The sequence below is a fragment of the Xyrauchen texanus genome, chromosome 38 (assembly GCF_025860055.1).
Source record: "Xyrauchen texanus isolate HMW12.3.18 chromosome 38, RBS_HiC_50CHRs, whole genome shotgun sequence".
NCBI lineage: Eukaryota > Metazoa > Chordata > Actinopteri > Cypriniformes > Catostomidae > Xyrauchen > Xyrauchen texanus.
The window spans coordinates 30,346,261-30,368,218 of NC_068313.1; the positions used below are offsets into that span (position 1 = coordinate 30,346,261).

The 21,958-nt window shown below is 37.3% G+C and overlaps 1 protein-coding gene across 1 annotated transcript in view; it reads right to left on the reverse strand.

The window, feature by feature from the left end:
* Nucleotides 1-6,041: 6,041 nt before the first annotated feature.
* col4a4 (collagen, type IV, alpha 4) overlaps nucleotides 6,042-21,958 on the reverse strand; it is a 60,632-nt gene continuing 44,715 nt past the window's right edge. The window contains exons 28-48 of the mRNA XM_052110166.1: nucleotides 21,842-21,949; nucleotides 21,122-21,340; nucleotides 20,611-20,772; nucleotides 20,170-20,337; nucleotides 19,629-19,772; nucleotides 19,399-19,506; nucleotides 18,653-18,834; nucleotides 18,434-18,497; nucleotides 17,909-17,983; nucleotides 17,677-17,784; nucleotides 17,364-17,471; nucleotides 17,202-17,273; nucleotides 16,955-17,083; nucleotides 14,984-15,091; nucleotides 14,408-14,563; nucleotides 13,003-13,110; nucleotides 12,771-12,911; nucleotides 12,390-12,506; nucleotides 11,945-12,133; nucleotides 9,114-9,397; nucleotides 6,042-9,028 (exon numbers count right to left, since the gene is read on the reverse strand). Coding sequence (XP_051966126.1) covers nucleotides 8,771-9,028; nucleotides 9,114-9,397; nucleotides 11,945-12,133; nucleotides 12,390-12,506; nucleotides 12,771-12,911; nucleotides 13,003-13,110; nucleotides 14,408-14,563; nucleotides 14,984-15,091; nucleotides 16,955-17,083; nucleotides 17,202-17,273; nucleotides 17,364-17,471; nucleotides 17,677-17,784; nucleotides 17,909-17,983; nucleotides 18,434-18,497; nucleotides 18,653-18,834; nucleotides 19,399-19,506; nucleotides 19,629-19,772; nucleotides 20,170-20,337; nucleotides 20,611-20,772; nucleotides 21,122-21,340; nucleotides 21,842-21,949 — 3,008 coding nt within the window. The 3' untranslated portion in view covers nucleotides 6,042-8,770. The remainder of the gene's footprint in view (nucleotides 9,029-9,113; nucleotides 9,398-11,944; nucleotides 12,134-12,389; nucleotides 12,507-12,770; nucleotides 12,912-13,002; nucleotides 13,111-14,407; nucleotides 14,564-14,983; nucleotides 15,092-16,954; nucleotides 17,084-17,201; nucleotides 17,274-17,363; nucleotides 17,472-17,676; nucleotides 17,785-17,908; nucleotides 17,984-18,433; nucleotides 18,498-18,652; nucleotides 18,835-19,398; nucleotides 19,507-19,628; nucleotides 19,773-20,169; nucleotides 20,338-20,610; nucleotides 20,773-21,121; nucleotides 21,341-21,841; nucleotides 21,950-21,958) is intronic.

Sequence of the window (21,958 nt, forward strand, 5' to 3'; positions counted from 1 at the left end):
AATTATGAGGGAATTATAATGCAAAAATACAAAACAAGTAAATACAGAAGCACTCTCATTGTGGAATATGTGGAGACGGAGCTCTTTCAAAGGAAACACCCTGTCGCTACATCTTGAATACAGTTATATTTAATGCGTTACAACTTTATTAAAGTTCAAATAAGAAGCAGATAATGTAAATTACTTTAAACTCTGAAACTGGCATTTCTCTGTGTGGTCAGCACCTCCTATATGAGTTAAGCGAATGTCCCGATCTAAGGGGGAGAGAGTGAAACTGCACCTGGCTGATACACACTTTGTCACAGGGACACTCGTCCCACGAGTGCGCACTTGCTGCAGCTAGATTATAACGTGATGGCTCACAACTTATTGAGTCATAATATATGCATCACTGTGCATTTCTTAACATGAAGAAAATTGGCAATATGCATCTTTATTAATGAGAGAGTTCATATTTTTGTGATTTAAAGATGGATTGAAGATTGAAGTGAACAGAAAGATGAGAGGGGAAGTCGTTAATGTTCTGGCTGATTGGTGTATATTGTATTAACTCCTGATGCTGAAGCCAGCCCAACACTTTGCCATTTGGTCAGTCAACAGAGATGGGAGTTTGATCAGTGGAAGGTCATCACCATCAGTATCTTCTTTGATTAGGTAATTACGAAACACATATAGACAGATTCCTTGTTGACTTCTGAGCACAGGCTCTCATTCTTCAGGGGCTACTGGAACCTCAGCTCAAAGGCAACTCTGGCTTTCCTACACAGGAAACATTTTTAATGCTTTAGAGTAGAAACAACAGTATATTTCTATTTCATTTAGGTGCCAAGTCATTCATTTACAGTGCATCAGACTAACAAACTGCTGCAAATGATCGGTGTAGAAATAAAACCCACACGTGCAAAATCTGACTGAAATAGGTGTTCATCACAGTATGCACCACTAGTGAAGAGTTGCACAAAATAACTAGACCTAATTTCTGATATCAATAGACTTTAGGAGTATGAAAAAACATGCAAAAACACACATTTGCACACACTATATGTCTCGTCACTGTCATGACTGCTATGTTGCTCGGAACTGCACACAAGAATTTCACCTACTGTTGCACTTGTGTACATGGTAGTGTGACAATAAAGTGATTTGATTTGATTTTGATTTTGTTTTTGGGACTAGCCAAGACACCTGCATTTTTCTAACACAATTTTCAGCAGGCTACAGTGATGATGATGATGATGATGATTTAAAACTTTTGACTCCACTATTTGTAATACTATATAATACTGGACATTACAGCTGATATAAAAGGAAATATAAAATCAAAACACATTATTTAGAGGTCCTAAATTTGTTTTTGTTTTTTTGGCATATATGGGAAGATCCCTCCAACCCTTTTATTTGGATGACACAGATGTGCATGCTGAGCGAGCAGAGAGTATTCGAGTACATGCAGACATGCCCTTATTGGACCGTTAAGCTTGAAGCGTTATTTATCCATATATATTTCCTTACATTTTTAAAAATAACAACTACACTAAACTAAGTATAAGAATGACTTTTGAGTTTTTAAATGTATGATTTTACATCAGGATCTGTGGCAGAGATCCTTTAATGACCGCTAGTGGGAAAAGCAATGGTAAAGACAAAGTCTTTAGATAATACAAGTGTAACCAAATAGCATTGACTCTTTTTTAAATAGATAACGAGATATCGAACAAGGACCAGATAGCCCTGCCCCAAACCCATTAATTGAGATAATGTTGCTATGTCTAGGGATGGGCTAGGGATCTAGGGATTTTTGTATATATTTTTTTATAATTAAAGTCTAAAGTCCTAAAACGAAAAATTATTTAACTTTCTTTTATGTTTAACCGTACGAAAATTAACCATGGATTTAATACAGTAACCAATAATCTTTAAATCTAAATTATAAATTAGTGACAGAAACCGTCATGGAGAGTACAGTCTTGGTTAACACAATATAACACACACACACACAGCAGATATTTGCAAGTATGAAACATTTTTCATCCACAAAAGATAACACATTCCCCACACATTGCCTAATTATTAAATATTTTGGCTAATTTCATGATGCTTTCATTTATCAATAAAAGTATAATACTTACAGCTCCATTTATTTTTTCCCTACGTTTCATTCCTTTCTGCAGAATTCTGCAGATTTCCCCTCAAAATCAGCACAGATAATGCAAAAAAAGTCAGCAGATCCCATCTTGGCTTGTAGTACAGTCATGCTTACTACAATATAACTACTGTAAAAGCATGTAGATTGGTTGTTATTTAGTGTGAATTAACTCCAGAAGCTGTTTGTTTTTCTGTCATTACCTTATCCAAGCAGTGCTCCCTCTTTTTGAAAGAGCGCTGAGCGGCTGAAGCAATGACTTCTTGTATTTCTGCTCATTGTGACAATAGAAAGAACCAGTAGTTCCTATCTTATGCAACCGATAGTGGATTTTGCCGATACCGATAACCGATTAATCGGCCAATAATTTTTAAAATAAATGTAAAATTCCCCTTTTCTCCCCAATTTGGAATGCTCAATTCCCAATGCGCTCTAATTCCTCCTGGTGGCAAAGTGACTCGCCTCAATCCGGGTGACAGAGGATGAATCTCAGTTTCCTCCACGTCTGAGAGCGTCAATTCGCGCATCTTATCACGTGGCTTGTTGAGCGCTTTACCACGGAGAAGTAGTGCGAGTGGAGGCCTACGCTATTCTCTGTGGCATCCACGCACAACTCACCACGCGCCCCACAGAGAGCGAGAACCACGCAATATAGCGACCACGAGGAGGTTACCCCATGTGACTCTACCCTCCCTAGCAACCGGGCCAATTTGGTAGCTTAGGAGACCTGAATGGAGCCACTCAGCATGCTCTGCCTTCGAATTCGCCACTTCAGTGTTGGTAGTCAATGTCAAAACTCACTGACACAGGCCCCAAATTTTAGAATGTTAAAAATATTTCCTAGTTTTTCCTTTCTCTATATTTAAAATGCTATATATTTAAGTATTTACCAAATTAAGCTTCTTATAGCCTTTGACCAGGTGAAAGGTTTTGAATATATTTAATTTATCAGATGATGTTTGAGGATGGTTTATTATTATTCACAAGATATGAAGACAATGTATATGGAAGACGTTTTCATAAAGTCACATTTTTCTTTGCTTTCTTTTCAATTTAGAACACTTGATTTATCTAATCAAAATAACCAAATCTGCATGAAGTGAGGATAATAATATGGATGTATATTGTCAATGTTGAAAGATTTAGATACAGCAAATCTCCACTAGTTGTCAGTGATTGTTTTTATTTCACCTCTAGAGGCTGCTGTATAATCTGTATAATATATATATATATATATATATATATATATATATATATATATATATATATATATATATATATATATAACTATATAGAACTGTATAATCCTCCGGCACCAGCCATAGAGGAACACGGAGGAATACAAAAAAAGAAAAAACTATTGCCATAATGTTTTGCCGATAATGAAAATCAACTATCGGCACTGATTAATTGGTGAAACCGATATATCAGTCTACCTCTAACTAAAATACTTTTTTTTCCCCCCACTTTGAAGCTTATGCATTCATTTATGTTAGTGTTACAATACACTTTTGAATCTAGTATTTAAACGAGAGAAGAATAGTATGCCTTACAAACATTTTTGCTGTCCTTACTAGTGAATAAGTGTTAATAAAATGTTTTTTTTTTTTAAAGAACTTTGAGTGGTTGTAGGCACATGACAATATTCACAGCTCATTTTAACACACACTTTTAAACTTTTGCAGAACCTAATTTGTTGGACACCTGTCTGGTATTCTGGTGGGGCTGATCTACACTGGACCACTGAAGAGAGTGTTGAATATATTTGCAGGTAAAAACAACTCTGTGAACGTGTTGATCATACTGTATGTGCATGTGTGGTTGACCCCTTTTCTGTCCCTTTAAAATGTTAACATGCTTATTTGAGAACATTCAGTTTAGAACAATTGCATTAATTTGAATCCTGCACATAAACAGCCATCATTATGGCCTTTCAGGCTTTGTGATGTCTAGTGGCCATTATGGACTGCAGACATACTACAATTCATCAGGAAACTAATACAAGTGAAATCTTGTGTGATGCCAGATCTGAAATTAATGAAATTTGAAAATGGAAATTTATGAAAATGTAAAATGTAATGGAAATTAATAAAATATAAATAATGAAAAATATAATGAATGAAAACTTAAAATGTAATGGAAATTAATAAAATCTTTAATAGTCATGGAAATTAATGAAATCTTAGTCATGAAAAACAATAAAATCTTAAAATGGAAATAAATTTAAACTTAAATAGGCATGGAAATGAATACAATCTTAAAATGAAAATGTATGAAAATGTAAAATGTAATGTAAAATCTTAAATAGTCATGAAAATTAATACAATTATAAATATTCATGGAAATTAATAAAATTATAAATAGTCATGGAAATTAATACAATTACAAATATTCATGGAAATTAATGAAATATTAATAGTCATGGAGATTAATTTAAGCTTAAATTGTTCAAAAGGTGTGGAAACCCTGTTTGGACACGGTTTTGTAATAAATATTCCAAGATGATGTAAATAAAAGTTTACATTGAGAGTATGGTATTTTATGTGCTTTATTTTATGTTGTACACATCCACAAACCTTTTGTCAAAAAATGACAACCATATTCATCACATAATGTGAACAACATGCCTCAAATTTGTATTTGCGCTTGAGGTTGCTGCCACCTACTGGCCACATGACCACACAACAAATTTGTCTTTTCACTGTTGGGAACTGCAGTATTGAAAGCAGTCTGAAATATGCCTGAAATTACCAGCAGTTACAAGGTGTCATGTACTGTTTATTTTATTGGGGGCACTACACAGACCAGAACATCACACACAGTTTATGCCTACTCCAACCCAAGCACTGAAGAGATTTGCTGGTGACAAATTTAGAGGTTTGATCTCTGAGCGCATTGAGAATGTATGACAAATATTGAGATTGACTTCTAGAATGTTTACAGTAAAGACATCGCAGATATTATGAGATGATTCTACCTACAATGATTGGTGGTATAGTGGCATATCCTTTATGATGTCATCGTGGATCCCCATTGGCATGCAATTTCTTTAGATGTGTGGGAAGTTTGCAAGGCAGTTTCCTGAATTTCAATTCACACATGGGGGTCTGCAAAAATCTTAAAAGAATTGTTGCACTTCTTTTCATACACTACACGTTTCTTTTGCCTAAAATGGGGGTCTTATCCTAATCTTAAAGGGATAGTTCATCCAAAAATGAAAATGGTTTTGTTTCTGTCACATTCGTGCTGTTCCAAACATGGACTTCCTTTCGTGAAGCACAAACAAGATGTTAGGCAGATTGACATCCTCACTCACTATTCACTTTCATTGTATGGAAATAAGATGCAATGAAAGTAAATTGCAACGGAGACATTCTGCATAATATCTCTTTTTGTGTCTCGAAGAAACTCATACAGGTATGGAACAACCTGAGGTGCGAGTAAATGATAGAATGATCAAACAGCCATTCAGTGTTTATTAACAGTGAACATTAATGAAATCTACATCTAAGACACATGTTTGTAGATGCTTTGAATCCAAGTGCAGTATGTTCTTTTATGTGCAATTGTATGCATTTGTTTCAATGTGCCTCGGTTACCTGAATGGAATTATGTTAACTTGCACTTTTCTTCTTTTTTGTAAACAAAAAGGAAACCATTGTTTTCCCCCAACATGTTCTAACTGAATGATTTCAAATTTCAAGACACCACAATGACCATAATATGATCTAACCATATTTATGCATTAAGGTATGACATGTCATGCTATATTGTAATTATATGGTTATAGGGCTTTGTATGGCTCAACATAGACAATATAAAATAACGTCAAGTGCCTTATTACTATGGACTGTTGAACCAAGGCAGATTTCAATAACAAAAGAAATAGTTAGCCACATATTTTATTGCAAGTTATTACAAAGAGCAGAACTTTTATTAGACATTTAATACACCATAAGAATTGAACCTGATCGCTCAATGTTAAATGCAAAGACGTAGTAAAAGAATGGTTATATACAAGTGTTTTAAAAATGTTTGTTGTCCTTGTCGTGGGTGTACTTCCATGTTCATGTCTAAGAGTACAGTACTAGAGAGACACACAACTCCTAAATGCCACAATGAAATGCATTTCTAAGTTGCCGGCAACATTATAAAAAAAAAGAGAGAAAATAAAGAAAAAAAGGATAATAACTTCTTTTAAGAAAGGAAAAAGCTTTTCCATTTGCTGTGAAGTTTGTTTTTCCATTCAAAAATAGCACCAAAATAGTCTCTAGCTAAATAAATACTTTTGACATTTAGAAAAAAGTATAAAGCAAAGCTGTATGTTCAACAGTGCAATCATATATACATACAAAATAATATACCATGCTCAAAACAGGACTCATGCCTCCATGTTACGAGGATATGAACAATTGAATACTGAGGGTGTTGGCTTCCTTTTAATGGCTTGAGTTAGTTTAGACAATGAGCGCCATCAATTTTTAAAAAAACAAAAGTAAAACTAGGCAGTGAAGATTCTCAAGTGTTCAGTAATGATGACTGGGAAACTAAATGGCACCTTTCACAAAAACAGAAGAGAAGACACATCAAACAAAACTTTCTTATAGAAACCACGTAGAGAGTAATATGAAGTATTATGATTAACGTCTACCTACTTAAAGATTCAATACAAGGTTTTATACAAGTTAAGCTCAATCGACAGCATTTGAAAATAAAGCAAAAATTTAGGTTGCATTGAGGTCAATTACAATGGAAGTGAATAGGGCCAATTTTTAAGAGGGTTTAAAGGCAGAAACATGAAGCTTATAATTTTACAAAAGCACTTGATTAATTCTCCTGTTAAAACATGTGTGTCATTTGAGCTTTAAAGTTGTTTAAATAGTCATTTTACAGTCATTTGAGGGCTTTAGTGTATGTTGACATTATATCTTCATGGTAACGAAGTTGTAAAATTATACATAACTTTACACAGTAAAGCTTAGCAAGCAATTGTATCACACTAAAATCATGTTAACATGGATATTGTTTACATCTTGTGGCTATTCTTTTGAAACGGTGAGTATTTTAATGTTTATGGATTGGCCCCATTGACTTCCAATGTAAGTGCCTCACTGTAACCCAGAAAAAAGGGAGGGATGAGACTAAATACATTTTTATGGTAATTATTTATGCCGAAAATTCTGTCGACTAATCTAAAACGGAATATTCCTTCAAGTCCCGAATACCCTAAAACCAATCAACCAATCAAACCACCTTGCAAATGCAGTCTATGTCCACAAGAAAATGTGTTTCCTTTGGTCTTACAAACTTGAGGTTTTTTGTTGAAAGTTTAATTCCATAGTTCCTTAATTCATTTCGAGAGAAACACTAATACTGCTTGAAAAAAGAAATAGAGCATTTTTGCATAAAGTTTAACTCTACTCTACTTGACCTTGTTCACGCTAGCGCCACATTTTATTTTTTATTAGAATGACAACGAGGCTGTGACGGATAGACTTACAGTCTCTTCAATGGGCTTTACTAAAGTTTAAATTGTTTTTGGATTGTTCTGCAGAAAAAACATTGATAAAATATCTGTCCAAGGACATTCAGTATACAAAGAACTCCAGACAACATGAGTTGTGGAAAATCAGATGCAATCTCTGAGCTTTATACAGCTTTATACCATTCGTGCCATTGAAGAGATAGTAAGTCTTTCCCTCACAACCTTGTTGTCATTCCCATTAAAAATCAAAGATCATCGCTCATGTCACCTGAAACTTCTCTGTCACTACAAACTGCTATCAGAGTGAACGCCGTAAAAGAAAAAGTATAGTAACGCTAATGTCCAAGTTTAGTATTCAAGCTTCATTTTGGTTAAAAATTGCGCCATATACAAAAACTACCATTACAAGATTACGCTGATGTTTGATGTTTACAGGCAAAATGTAGGTGAAATAAGTATTTGTTGTTGCAGTGAGAGAGGGGGAAATTAACATAGGAATTTGTGCAAATTGTTTCATTTTCACTAGCACCAAATATAATGACACAAAATGTAATTTATGCAAAGACTTAAAGGAACAGTTCAGTCATAAATTGAAAATTCTGTAATAATTTACTTACTCTCATTTTGTTCCAAGCCTGTATGACTTTTTTTTTTTTTACATTAAACAATACAAGTTCTAGTGTGACCATGCAAGTCAATCTGAACAAGTAAACAAAATGTTTGTATTGTTTCTCACTAAAATCAATGCCTTCAGAAGATTTGGTAATTCATGCATGAGTTGCATAAACTACATTTTTAACACGTTTGCATCCTTTTTGAAGCATAAAAATAGACAAAAACAGTCATATGGGTTTAAGTCATGAGGGTGAGTAAATGATGATAGAATTTTCATTTTTGGGTGAACTTTTCCTTTAAAGAAGAATATGTTTGAAAGAGCTCTGTGGGAATACATCCAGTGACTGCAGGAAAAACTTCAGCAAAGCTCACAGCCTGTAGTTCAACAAAAACGGTCAAAATTAAGTAATTGTTTTCCTTCTCCACAAAAGAGACCAAAAGCATCTTCATTGACTACCAATCTGATGACCTACTCTTGTGCATTCTCAGTGCAGTTTTCTAGGAAACATGAGAGACTTGTGATGAAATCACTCCCTCATGCAAACGTTGCAGTGGCTGATGCTGCTGCGCTGCTCCTGTTCGCTGTTTAGTACAGTACTGTGAGGGCTCGGGTTAAAGTGCAGCTCGCTCACTCTAGTCAGCCAGAAGCTGTAGATGGTGGCAAAATAATGGCACGTGCCACGTGGCCCTTGACACTCCACGAACGGCTGACTGCGAAAGTCCCGCAAGCAGCTTCCTGTTGACGTCAGAGACTGCCCCCCTCCCTCGTCCCCTGATCCTGTGTGCTGGGACACAGAAAGGATGTCAGGCAAAACCTGACCTTAAAGCACAAGAACAAACATGCAAAGATACACATCTCTGTCCTCTTACCATCAGGAATGAATATCCAGTCCAAAGACTTCTCCATGTGGGTGGACACTGTGGTGTAGATGTGTCTTGACTGTGTATTGCAATGGCTGGTGATGGAGCTTCACACACCACACACCTGCTGATGTGTGGCTGAATTTCTGGCCCCACCAGAGGCATCATAGGAATCGAGGCAGTGGTAGACAGCCAATAAGATTTGTCATTGCGGTTAGCGTAGTCGCAAGTCTCAGTATTACAGCAGGAGAATGGCATGGTGCTGAACATACGCAAACATGAACCTGCTTGACCTGATGAACACAAACACACAGACTGAATGTATAAAAACGTGTACAATTTGCATCACAAATTTTAACTAGGTCTGTCAATCGATATTTTTTGTTTCATTAAATTAATTACATTATATATATATACACATATGCATTTGGCAGACACTTTTATCCAAAGTGACAGTGCACTTATTACAGGGACAATCCCCCCGGAGCAACCTGGAGTTAAGTGCCTTGCTCAAGGGCCCAACAGTGGCATCTTGATGGTGCTGGGGCTTGAACCCCCGAACTTATATATATATATATTCTCACAATAAAGCCCCCCAAATAATTAAATTAATGCATAATTCTAAATATAATTATTCAGATTGACATATATTGCAAATTTGTGGCTGACATGTACAGCATTGATTAGACAATAAAAAGTGGAAATTGATATATTCCCATATCACCGAACATGCCGAAAATCGACAGCAATCCATTTTGCAATACAGTTGGTTAATCTGTCCTGGCTAGTCTGTTTTTGGACTGTCGCACTTGTATTCAGCATCATAAACACCACATTTATAGGACTCTGTGTCAAGTTAAAAGTGGTTGAAACTTTGAAAATCTTGTCTCGAGACCCTGCATTTTGTTGTGCTTCATCCAGCATAATTTCCTGTAAAGCTGCTTTGAAATGATTTGTGTTGTGAAAAGCACTATACAAATATATATGTCTTGATTTGACTTGTGAAGAACACTCTCATTCTGTGGCTGTGCTACTTGTAAGGTTTGGTGAGGCGCACTCACAGCCCCCAGCTGATGCGGCTCAAACACATGAAGTTACATGTACTTCAAACTTGAATTGCTCCGATGGTAGGAAAATACATACTTTTATTATGGAATTTATGTATGGTTTAGGGTGTGTAATTTTATTATTGTAAAATGATATAATAATTTATTTGTATATTTTATTAATAATAAATGTATTAGGGGCCTGGATAGCTCAGCGATTATTGATGCTGACTACCACTGCTGGAGTCACGAGTTTGAATCCAGGGTGGGCTGAGTGACTCCAGCCAGGTAGAGGGTCACATGGGGTAACCTCCTCGTGGTCATGATTAGTGGTTCTGGCTCTTAATGGGGTGCGAGGTAAGTTGAGCGTGAATCGCGGAGAGTAGCATGAGCCTCCACATGCAGAGTCTCCACGGTGTCATGCACAATGAGCCACGTGATAAGATGCACAGAGGCAACTGAGACTTGTCCTCCACCACCTGGATTGAGGTCAGTAACTGCACCACCACAAAGACCTACTAAGTAGTGGGAATTGGGCATTCCAAATTAGAAGAAAAGGGGATAATAAGTAGGGATGCACCGATTTGATACCCGGATCGGTATCGGCTCAGATACTGAAGCTTTTAGATGGATCGGGTATTGGTCCGACGAGCCCAATCCAAATCTGATACTGTGTGTTAGTCATGTTTATTGCTGTCAAGCTCCAAAAAAATATTGATATGCGCTGCACTATTTACACACACACTCGCAGCTATTTTTAGCCTTCACGCCAGTGTACAATATTTGAGCTCTACTCATGAACAACATCTCAGATGTAGATGTTCAAAAGTTCGGTTCACTTATATTTTGTATTTAGAATGGCACTGGAGGAGCATTTTACCAGAATTTGAATAAGAATCAAATTAAACTACTGTGAACTTGCCTACAAACAGACACATACAGGACTTCCTGGAGAGTTTAGAATGTCAAAATATAAGCATGAGGGTTTAAAAAGTGCACAATTTAAAATTAAAAGTCAATAATAATAATATTAATAACAATTTATTATTATTATTATTATTATTATTGTCATCATTAGTTTAAAATTGATAACAATATTTAAGTTGAATGGGTTCCAAAAAATGTAACAAAAAAGAGATCTGAATCATTTAAAGTCCATATGCAAGTTGAAATTTTTTTGGGGGAAAATAAAGGGCTACATTATCCAGTATACTAGTTAATAATAAAGTGTTTCTTAATAAGCTATAGGCTACATTTATATTGAAATAATGTGTAGTTAGAGGTTTGTGTTTCTTAACATATTAAAGAGTATTCCCAATTAGTTCCACACAATAATGTATTCTAAACTGATTATGCAAAAAAACAACACTGGTATCGGATTGGGATCGGTATCGGTATCGGCCGATACTGAGATTTTCGGAATCGGAAGAGAAATAGTATCAGTGCATCCCTAATAAGGATTTATATAAATACATAAATGAATAAAATTATAATAATAATAAATGTATTAATGTATTATTTTTATATAATTAATCTAATTATATTATATTAATTTATCTTCACATACATTTTCTTATTATTTCTTTATAATTAATCAGTCCTAAATGAATATGTTAAACTGACAGCCCTAATTTTTATTTTATGCAAATTTATATCACATTAACAGTATATCACTGTGTAGTCTTCTTGCTGGACATACAACCCCCAGATGTTTAATATATTATATAACCAACTGCCATACTACCCAGCCCTACATAAATGTTATAGTAGTTCATAATGTATGTCTAAACATACCTAGGTCTTGTGTGTGTGCTCTCTCTTGACCCTCTAAATAAAGCAGGCTGTAGCCCTCCCATAGCTTGGTCAGGCCCTGGGGACAAGCAGGCACTGCTTCAGACTGGCTGTGCATCACCAAAAGGAATCCAGAAGTAAACTTCTCACCAGTTCCAGGAGCACCCTGTTCACCAGGAGGTCCCTGGGATCCTGGGACAGAAGAAGAAACGGGAAGGACAAAAGAATCAATGAATGGGTTGATGCAAGTGGTTGGACAGATACAGTCTCAATTGTAAGTCACTTTGGAAACAAGCTTCTGCTAAAGGTATAAATGTAAATGTAGTGGATGAATAACTGAATGGATGGAAGATAGAGGATACAACAGTTAGATGTCATTAGGCTCAACTATTGATAAACTATTGGTAAACCAGATTGATTGAATTCTGTTTTATACACAGAATCACACCCTCAAAGCCTGGGGGTCCTCTCAGGCCATCATCTCCAGGGTTTCCAGGAGGTCCATCTAATGCTTGTGGCCCGGGTAGTCCAGGAAATCCAACAGCTCCTATTGGTCCCTTCATACCTAGGCAAGATCAGGCAGTGTTGAGTGACTAACTTAAAGTAGTACCCTAGTACCTCAAAGACCTTGCAGCAACCTTTTTAGTTACTGCATATTATCAAATTAGACACTTTATTTTCCCTATTTACATGTTTGCCTGTATTTGAAATAAAATGTCTCTTTTGAGGCCTGATTCTGCCATACCCAATTTGTTTGTCGTTGCTCATACCTGCTAATGAGGAATTTCAAAATTGAATGCTCCCTTTTAAAGATGAATTCCCTATGTACCTTTTGGACCCTCTCTTCCACTGGGTCCAGCCACACCCTCAATTCCAATCAAGCCAGTGGGGCCACGAGCAACAGTGGGGCCTTGTGGAGGGCTACAGGGTATATTAGCAGGTCTGACAATACCAGGGTCTCCTTTCTGACCTACAAATACAGAGGGAAAGAGATATTGAGAGTGTAGGATTTGTAATATGGTAGAGAGATGGTCATATCATGATTTGGAGGCCCTGCTGACCTTGATCTCCTTTCTCTCCTTTAGCACCACTGGGTCCTTGGGGGCCACATTCGCCCATGGAGCCAAAGGGACCTGGAAGGCCCATGGATCCATGTTGTCCTCTTTCACCTGTAAAAATTGTACTTACAATGACCTAAAACACAAATAACTAAGTTATGATAGAACCAAGCTGATAGGTTCTTTGAACTTGTTATCTGTTAGCCAATCAGCTCGCTCACATGTGATATGTCAAGCCAATTGGCTCACATGGTATACGTTGATACTGTAGGTCCTTTGATAGTAATCAGGTAGCCAATCAACTTGCGTACACTTTCTTAGCCTAACATTTACATTAGCTCAGTTTGCAAGTAAGCCAGTTTCTCTGAAAATGCTGTTTGAAAATGTGGGTGCTGGGGCCTTGTCTTTTATCAGCTTGCATGGTAAGGTCTGCTTTTGGCCACGACAAATGGAAGCACGTTTTTATCAAGGTTAACCGCAGCTAAATCAGGCACTTGCACACATCCTATCTTAGGTCATTATTTTAATTAAATACATCCATAGCTAGGCTAAGCCAATTGTTAAATATGCTCTGGGCTTTCTAGGTCTAGGTACACATGATGAGTTAGGTCACTACCTGTTTAAACCATTCTGCCAAGCAGCCCCAGGCACACATAGAGAATTAGTTCATTAGCATTATGACATTTGACCAAGCAGGCCAAGGCACACCTAGCTAGCATAGACTCTGTGCACATGGCTCTTTGGAGCAGCAGCAGTACACAAGTCTTGGCGATAGATCTGTTAAGTTTGGGGAGGTTGTTAAAAAAGTGCTAAACATCGAAAGTTTGTGATGCATGGTTTTTATTATACAAGTATGTGTGTATGCGTGCATGTACAGTGGTCCAAAAACATTTTGGAGACTTACTGTAAACCACACTTTGCTGAATAAATTATTAAAAAAACTAAGAAATTTGGGAACTTTTTGTATGTCAAATTTAGTGAAACGTATATATTGTAAATCTGACAAACTACACCAGTGGTTATTCTGCAAGGGAACCTGTGTGACCTTAAGGGGAACTGATTCATACAGTACATCCACTAAAATTTCCTTGCATGCAGTTGGTTAAAAGTAATAATTGAATTACAGATGTAATTTGGTTTCATATTTTGCGATCTAATGCATCATTTTTAAGGGTGTCTTACATGTCCAAATACATTTTGGGGACACTGTCTTTGTTTTATTGCTTGAATCTAAAAGAGAATGTATGAATATTAAAATACGTAAATGTATCTGCTTGTGTGTACAGTTTCTTTGACTATATTTATTAGGAGTTGATACTGTATAAAGTAGCAGTTCAAAGCATTTATCAAAGTTGTGTGTGTTGTGTGCTTGCTTATATTATTATTCATCAGTAATGGTTTCTTTTACCTTTTGGGCCTTCCGGGCCCTGATATCCAGGTGGGCCATTGAGTCCAGGGTACCCTTTTTCTCCTTTATATCCTGGTAACCCAGGCTGACCTTTCTCGCCATCATCACCACTAAGTCTGAATATAGTGCCTGGTTCTCCCACCTCTCCCATTGGGCCTGGAAAAGCAAAAAATATACAGCACCATCCACACAACGTACTGTAGTATGTACTGTAGATATAAGATATAATGCTGAATCTCACAAAGAAAATAAGCCTATGCAGGTCATATTTCTCTCCAAAAATTTTGGGAAAACCACACACACACACACACACAAATGATTTCCATAACAGTTTAGCCTGTACTTTCTTCTTTTTTTTTTGCATTATAGCAATTAGAATAACCCACTTGTCATCAATGAAGACAATAAAGGCTTAATTTTCTTTCTCAAAAAATTAATGTTTTTTCTTTTCTTTTAATTTTGCGGTGAAATATGAACCATTCTTTCCAGGCATAGAGAGATTAACCCATACAACATTTTATTGTTCATTGTGTAATTAAAATGCTTCTCCACATAAACACACACACACACACACACCTGGTGGTCCATCTGGGCCAGGGTAACCCTGTTCTCCATATTGTCCAAGTTTACCATCCTTACAGTCTGCACCACGAAGTCCTTGAGGACCGATCAAACCAGGGTCTCCTATAGAGAAAGGAGGAGGAGAAAGGATGATTTATTTTAATAGACATTTTAAAATGATAGTTTATATAGATTTATATGTAACGGATCAATAGGTGTTTTGTGTCACAGCTATTACTATATCGAGAACATAGCATAGCTTAAACCCTGTATTGAGGATTCAGCATCCAGGATCAAATTTTTTTTTATTAATTATTATTAATAATTTTTTTTATTTGTGTTTACTAAGATTATTCTTATTATTTTAAATCATTTTAAAATGAAAAGTCCTTCTGGTGGCATATTTTTAAAGCCATATTTACATAAACCTAAAGGTCACATACAACAAATTGTATTTGGTTGTTAACATGTCAGTCAGACAGACTCTTCCTCTATAAAGGCCTCAATATACTACCGGAAAAGTTCCTTTTAATTCTTTCTTTCAGGGGGAAAGCAGTTCTAAACAGCTAAGCAATGGTATACTGTTTCCGAACATTCAGACACTGGACACACCACTGTGGGAGGTGTTTAGAAGTACATTTAAATATGAGGATGCTACATGTAAAACCTTAAACAACGTGTTAAACTAAAATGTGTTATCAATGCTTTTATGCGTTATTCTATGTGTAGACTTCACATAAGGTCTACTCATAGAGAAGCCATTTTAATCACTCAATGATGATTTAATGTAATGTATATGCAGTAGAAATGTTTTAATTTGTCTTGTTTATATTCTGAATTCATGATGCTAATGTCCTAAAATGCCATATATGGCCATTATATGCACTGTTACACTATTACAGTTATTTATAATGATACTGATACTATGCAAATATAAGTGCATAAAAGTGATAATGTTCAGAATAAAGACAAAATAATAATCCTGGGCATATCTTACTTTAGACAGATGTGTGAATGGCTTTCACTGCATATGACACATGAGTGAATGGGCACTTGAGATTATTTAAGAAGATTTGGTTCCTTTAGTAGACTGATTCAACAAAAATAAGTCGCATGACATTGTCTTGGAAAATGTTTCTAAGTGAATGATCATACAGGTGTAGGTAAGTTGCACCAGGTCACTAATAACTATGTAGAGTTATGTGTTCATGTTGACTCATTTTGACTCATTAACAGAACTTGCTGTCGGCATCAAGGTAGGTGGAGCTCTGGGGGCCTGGGTAGCTCAGTGAGGATTGAAACTGACTACCACCCCTGGAGTCACGAGTTTGAATCCAGGGCGTGCTGAGTGACTCCAGTCACATGGGGTAACCTCCACGTGATTGCGATTAGGGGTTTTCGCTCTCAATGGGGTGCTTGATAAGTTGTGCGTGGATTGCAGAGAGTAGAATGAGTCTCCACATGCAGTGAGTCTCTGCGGTGTCATGCACAGAGAGCCACGTGATAAAATGCACGGATTGACTGTCTCAGAAGTGGAGACAACTGAGACTTGACCTCTGCTACTCGGCTTAACCACGCCACCACGAGGACCTACTAAGTAGTGGGAATTGGGCATTCCAAATTGGGAGAAAAGAGGATAATAAAATAAAAGGAAACAATGGTAGGTGGAGCTCAGGGTCACACCTACCGATGATGTGGACCAATAGCAGTAAGAAGGTGTTTTGCTGTCAAATAGAATTTTTCCTAAAAGTTCGCCCCAGCGAGCTGTTACAAACCACAAAAACAAACGTATAAACACCTTCTTTATGGCCAGATTTTGTGCTAAATGATTTCGATTTCATAGGAAGTATATCGAGGCCTTAAGTGAGCCCGAAAAAGCTGCAGATTGAACCAGACTTTAGGCTGATAGCCTTAAGTCTGGATCTATAAGACTAATTTAGTAAGAACTCCTTAATTAGAATCCTGTGGGAGATTAGTTAGGTGTACCTTGTGAACCCTGCTGTCCTTTTGGCCCTCGAAGACCTGTTTGTGATGTTCCTTGCAACCCTGGGTCTCCTTGAATGCCCTTCTCTCCTGGCAGTCCTTGAGCTCCTCCATCACCTTTTAAACTCAGATCTGAAAGAGAATGACAGAGAGAGGGAGAGACAGACAAGTGAAAAACAAGGATTTTTTCAAACAGTCAATAAGCCAACACACAATTCTAACAGCCCAACAGACAGCACATGTCTCTCACCCCGTGACCCCATTTCACCCTTGACGCCCTTTAGGCCATCCAGTCCATGGAGGCCTGGGGGCCCCGGAGGCCCTGAAAGTGAACCACAGATATAAATTAATACGTAAAAAAAAAATCAGCTTGCAATGGATAAAAATACATGATTGCAAAATGTATCCAAACCTCTAAGTCCAGTGCATCCTATGTTTCCTTTAGAGCCTGGTGGACCAGTGGGGCCAGGAGGGCCTTCTGGACCATGCTTTCCACATGGACCTGGGGGCCCAACAACTCCTGAAATGTCAACACCAAATGAGAAAAGTATATTGATACAGAATTTACAATAACGTCACCAACAATGGCATTAACAACGATAACCACTATAAACATTACTTCCATGAAGTAATACAGTTCATTAGCCTAACTCAATGTTACAATGGGGGCACCATCTTATCAAACTTTAGAGCTGGAACAATTAGTTTAATAATGGATATTTTACCTTGAGGCCCACTTAGACCAGTGCTCCCAGGTGGACCAGGCAGGCCAAAGGGTCCATTCGGTCCTTGAGGGCCGGGGTCACCCATGTCTCCCTTATCACCTGGCAGAGCTGTAGGGAAGAGAGGACAGTGATTCTAGAGCTCAATCCAACATTTTTAGTGCATGAATTTCTGTATGAGAGGGTGAGGAAAAGGACGCTGAATCATATCCAGTAAAAATTAAGAAAGTCACACCTGATAAGCCATTTTCACCAGACAGCCCTCTAGCACCTGTTTGGCCCGGCATAACAATAGATTCACCTTTATCACCTGCTCAAGACAGCACAATGAAGCTTTAAAAGTACAAGAAGATTTTTAAGGTATCAAGTAGCATACATATTGCACAAGGGAGATTTAAAGTGTGCATAAAGTATGATATAATTATATATAATTGTGTGTACTATACTTTATAAAGGTTGTAAGTTTGAGTATGAGAGGTTTTAGTAAACTGTACGTGAGCTTGAGTTGAATGTAGATGGGCTTGATTATGAAGTGTTTTGTGCATATGATTTTGAGTATGCATGGTTAAACGTCAAGTATGTAAGGGCTGACTGTAATTGGATTTGAGTATGGAAGGGTTTTATTTAGTGTGGGTTAGGTGTGTAAAGGTTTAATAAATGCAAATGAGGAAATTGTCAGTTGAATATGTGATGTTTTGAGTATATTTTTGAGACAGTTCACAGGAGTAAATAAAGGATAGGTGCTGAGATTTTACTGTACCTTTAAGACCATCAAATCCAGGGAAACCAGGGGTTCCAGACATACCAGTCAATCCAGGGTCACCCTGCAAACAAACATTTGTTAATGACTAGACTTTCCCTCTCTTTTACTATTTAAATATAACAAAATTGTATTTGATATACATCTATATTTTAGTGCACTCAAATAAATAACTGGCAAGAATAAAATGAGAGGATTTAAATAAGACCGTCCACTCACTGGATCACCGCTGTCTCCACATAATCCCACAATGCCCTTTGGCCCAGGCTGCCCACGTGTTCCAGGCTCACCTGGCTGTCCAGGGGTACCTGGGGGTCCACGACTACCACTTTCAAACCCTGGGGGCCCATTTAGTCCAGGGTAACCTGGCTGGCCAGGAGGGCCTTGTGTTCCCTTATTACCTGAGTTTTAAGAGTAAAGACCACATCTGAAGCTTTCCTATGGTCTAATCAATATGAAGACTATTCAACTAACAACACAGATTACCATCAACTTATACCATTTAAACTTGTCATTTAGGGGAACAAATTGGTACATTTACAGATTCTAGTCATCATGTCATTTGATAGGTGTGGGTGAGAAACAGATCATTTTCACATTCTTCTTCTCATGTTTCTTCATGCACATCACGTCTACTGGAAAGGGAGAAGAATTAATAGCAAAAAAGGGCTTAAATATTGATCTGTTTCTCACCCACACCTATCATATCACTGAAGATAAGAAGATATGGATTAAAACATTGGAGTGGTATGGATTACTTTTATGCTGCCTTTATGTGCTTTTAAGAATGTCAACATTTTGGCACCCATTCACTTGCATTGTATGGACCTACAGTGCTGAAATATTATTCAAACATCTTTGATGGCACATTTTTGGGTGAACTCTTTAAATTTACATGCACAAATATACAAATTTCCTGAGAATAATCTAACTTAAGTACTATTTTACCAAGTTAATTCCCTTACCCCTTGCTCCAGAGAAACCAGTATCCCCCTGAGATCCAGGTGGCCCCATCTGGCCTTTCACTGGGACTGAAATTGTGTCTCCTGGAGGTCCTTGAGGCCCAATACATCCTGCAAGATGGAGCACAAAAAATGTACATTCTAATAATGTGCACATCACTGTCCAGATCACCTGTAATTGTGATACTGAGCAAAAGAATAACACTTTGGTGTTCTAAAGCATTTCAAAGTACCTTTCTGGCCCTTGAATCCATTTTCTCCTGGGAAACCTGGACGCCCATCAAGCCCCCTAATGCCTTTCAGACCAAGCACACCTTGAGGTCCAGTCCGCCCTGAGCTGCCAACACAGCCATCTAGTCCAGGTAATCCAGGTAAACCTGAGTGACATTAGCATATGACAGTGTACAGATGAGAATCAAAAGACCTAAGGCAAAAAATAGCCAGGGCATTTTAAATGTGGTGACAAACACATAGTATAGTTTATATATATATATATATAATATATATTTCATAATATTACATTCCTATCTAGCTATGGTTTTAGCAAAAATACACAAACCCAAGTCTCTATGATATGTTGGTCACTTGATATGGCTTAGGTCCTTTCTAAGTCAATGAGATTTTTCTGTCTGGTTTATCATCTACCAGGCTGAGTTAGAGGTTTGGAAGCACCATTTATGATGCTACAAAAAATGTTGCATTAATTAAATTATAAAACTCATAAAGCATATTGAGACATGTGGGAATAGTTGTGGAGTGTACAAGAGACTTTACCCTTTAGTCCATTAAATCCAGGTATTCCATTATCCCCTCTGGGCCCTGGAGGCCCCTGAAGGCCAGGAAACCCTTGATTGCCAGGGATACCAGGCTTACCAGGGTCTCCTTTGGGTCCTATGCCTGGAAGTCCTAGCTCCCCAAGTGATCCTTTCTCTCCAGGACGGCCTGAACACAGAGAAAAGTGACCTTTATTCTACATTTTATATCATGTTGTTCCAAAACTATATGGCCTACTTTCTTCCATGGTACATAAAAAGATGTTTTGAAGAATGTTCACGCTGCTTTTTTCCATACAATGATTCATATAGTGACCAGGAGCTGGGTCAATTTGCTGAGTAAATGATGACAGAATATTCATTTTTTGGGCGAACAATTCTTTCAAATTCGGGTCAGTCAAATATCCCTTCTGCTTCTGTTGATACAGTGGTTTCTACTCACCTCGCTGTCCAGTGAAGCCAGGTGGTCCTGACAGACCAGGCAGACCAGGTTCTCCTCTATCACACCGGTCTGGTCTCCTACCAGGGCAACCAGGTGGCCCTGGCATACCATCTGCAGCCTTTTCCCCTTTTCTACCAGGAAATCCAGGAATTCCAAATGCACCTGCAGAAATGCAATAGAATTCACCGTCTGAATGTCATTGTATTGGGATGCCTTCATCTCAAATATTCATTTGTTAATTTAAACACAAAAATGTAATTAAGTTCACTGTTCTATATTATTAGTTAGTTGCACTTGAATATTTCATACTTCAATAACTATACAGTTTCCATCAGGGAGGGTGGAATATCAGGTACGTTTTCATAAATTTGAATTACCTTTCACAGTGCAATTAAATTGTGATGTGAAACATTAATTATATTAGAATTAGAAATTGATGCTTAAAATAGTTTTAGATGAAGTTTATCGTGTCAAACTGCACAACAACAACTCTCTATTTTTTTGGTTGTACCTTGCAATCCAGTTGGTCCAGGGGGTCCGGGGACACCTTTAGGGCCCTGGCTTCCCTGAAGCCCAGAGGGTCCCATTGGTCCTGGGGCCCCGACAACCCCATCTCCAAAAGACCCCTTAAGACCATCTGGTCCACGGTTACCAGGCATGCCAGGTGGACCATCTAAACTGTTGCCGTCAGAGCCAGTGTCACCTGGATCTCCTACATATCCATCTGGACCTATGGAAAAGATGGCAGGATATTAGATTTGCAATATTTTCCAAACTGATAAGTTCTTGTTGAGTTTCCACACCATTTGATCAATTCATTTCCATTACTTTTCCAGTCATTTAAGAATACTGCATATGGATTTATAAAAATTATTTTAGAGATTGTACTCGAAAAAGCAGTGTCTTGCTGATGAAATATTTTAGCTCTGAGCATAACATGAAAAATATATTTTTTCCTAGGCATTTTAATATTTTTTTAATTTCCATGACTTCCATGAATTTCCATATTTTAATTTTTTTTTAATTCAGTGATTTATTTATTTTTCTCCAGATTTTTTAATGGTCATGGGAACCCTATTATCAAAAAACCTATTCAGATAGATTCAGAGAGGGTCTATTCAATGATTTAAAAATGGTTATTTCTATATACATTTCTTTACATTTTCATAAAGTTCTGTTAAAATGTTCTCAAGCATTTTGAATTTGTCTTTTGTTTTTAGATTGTCTTTACCTTTGAGTCCACTACATCCATAATCTCCAGTGTCACCTTTCTCTCCCTTGGGACCAGTTGGTCCAACTTGCCCTCTGCATCCTGGATTTCCAACCTTCCCTTTGTCACCTGAAAAAA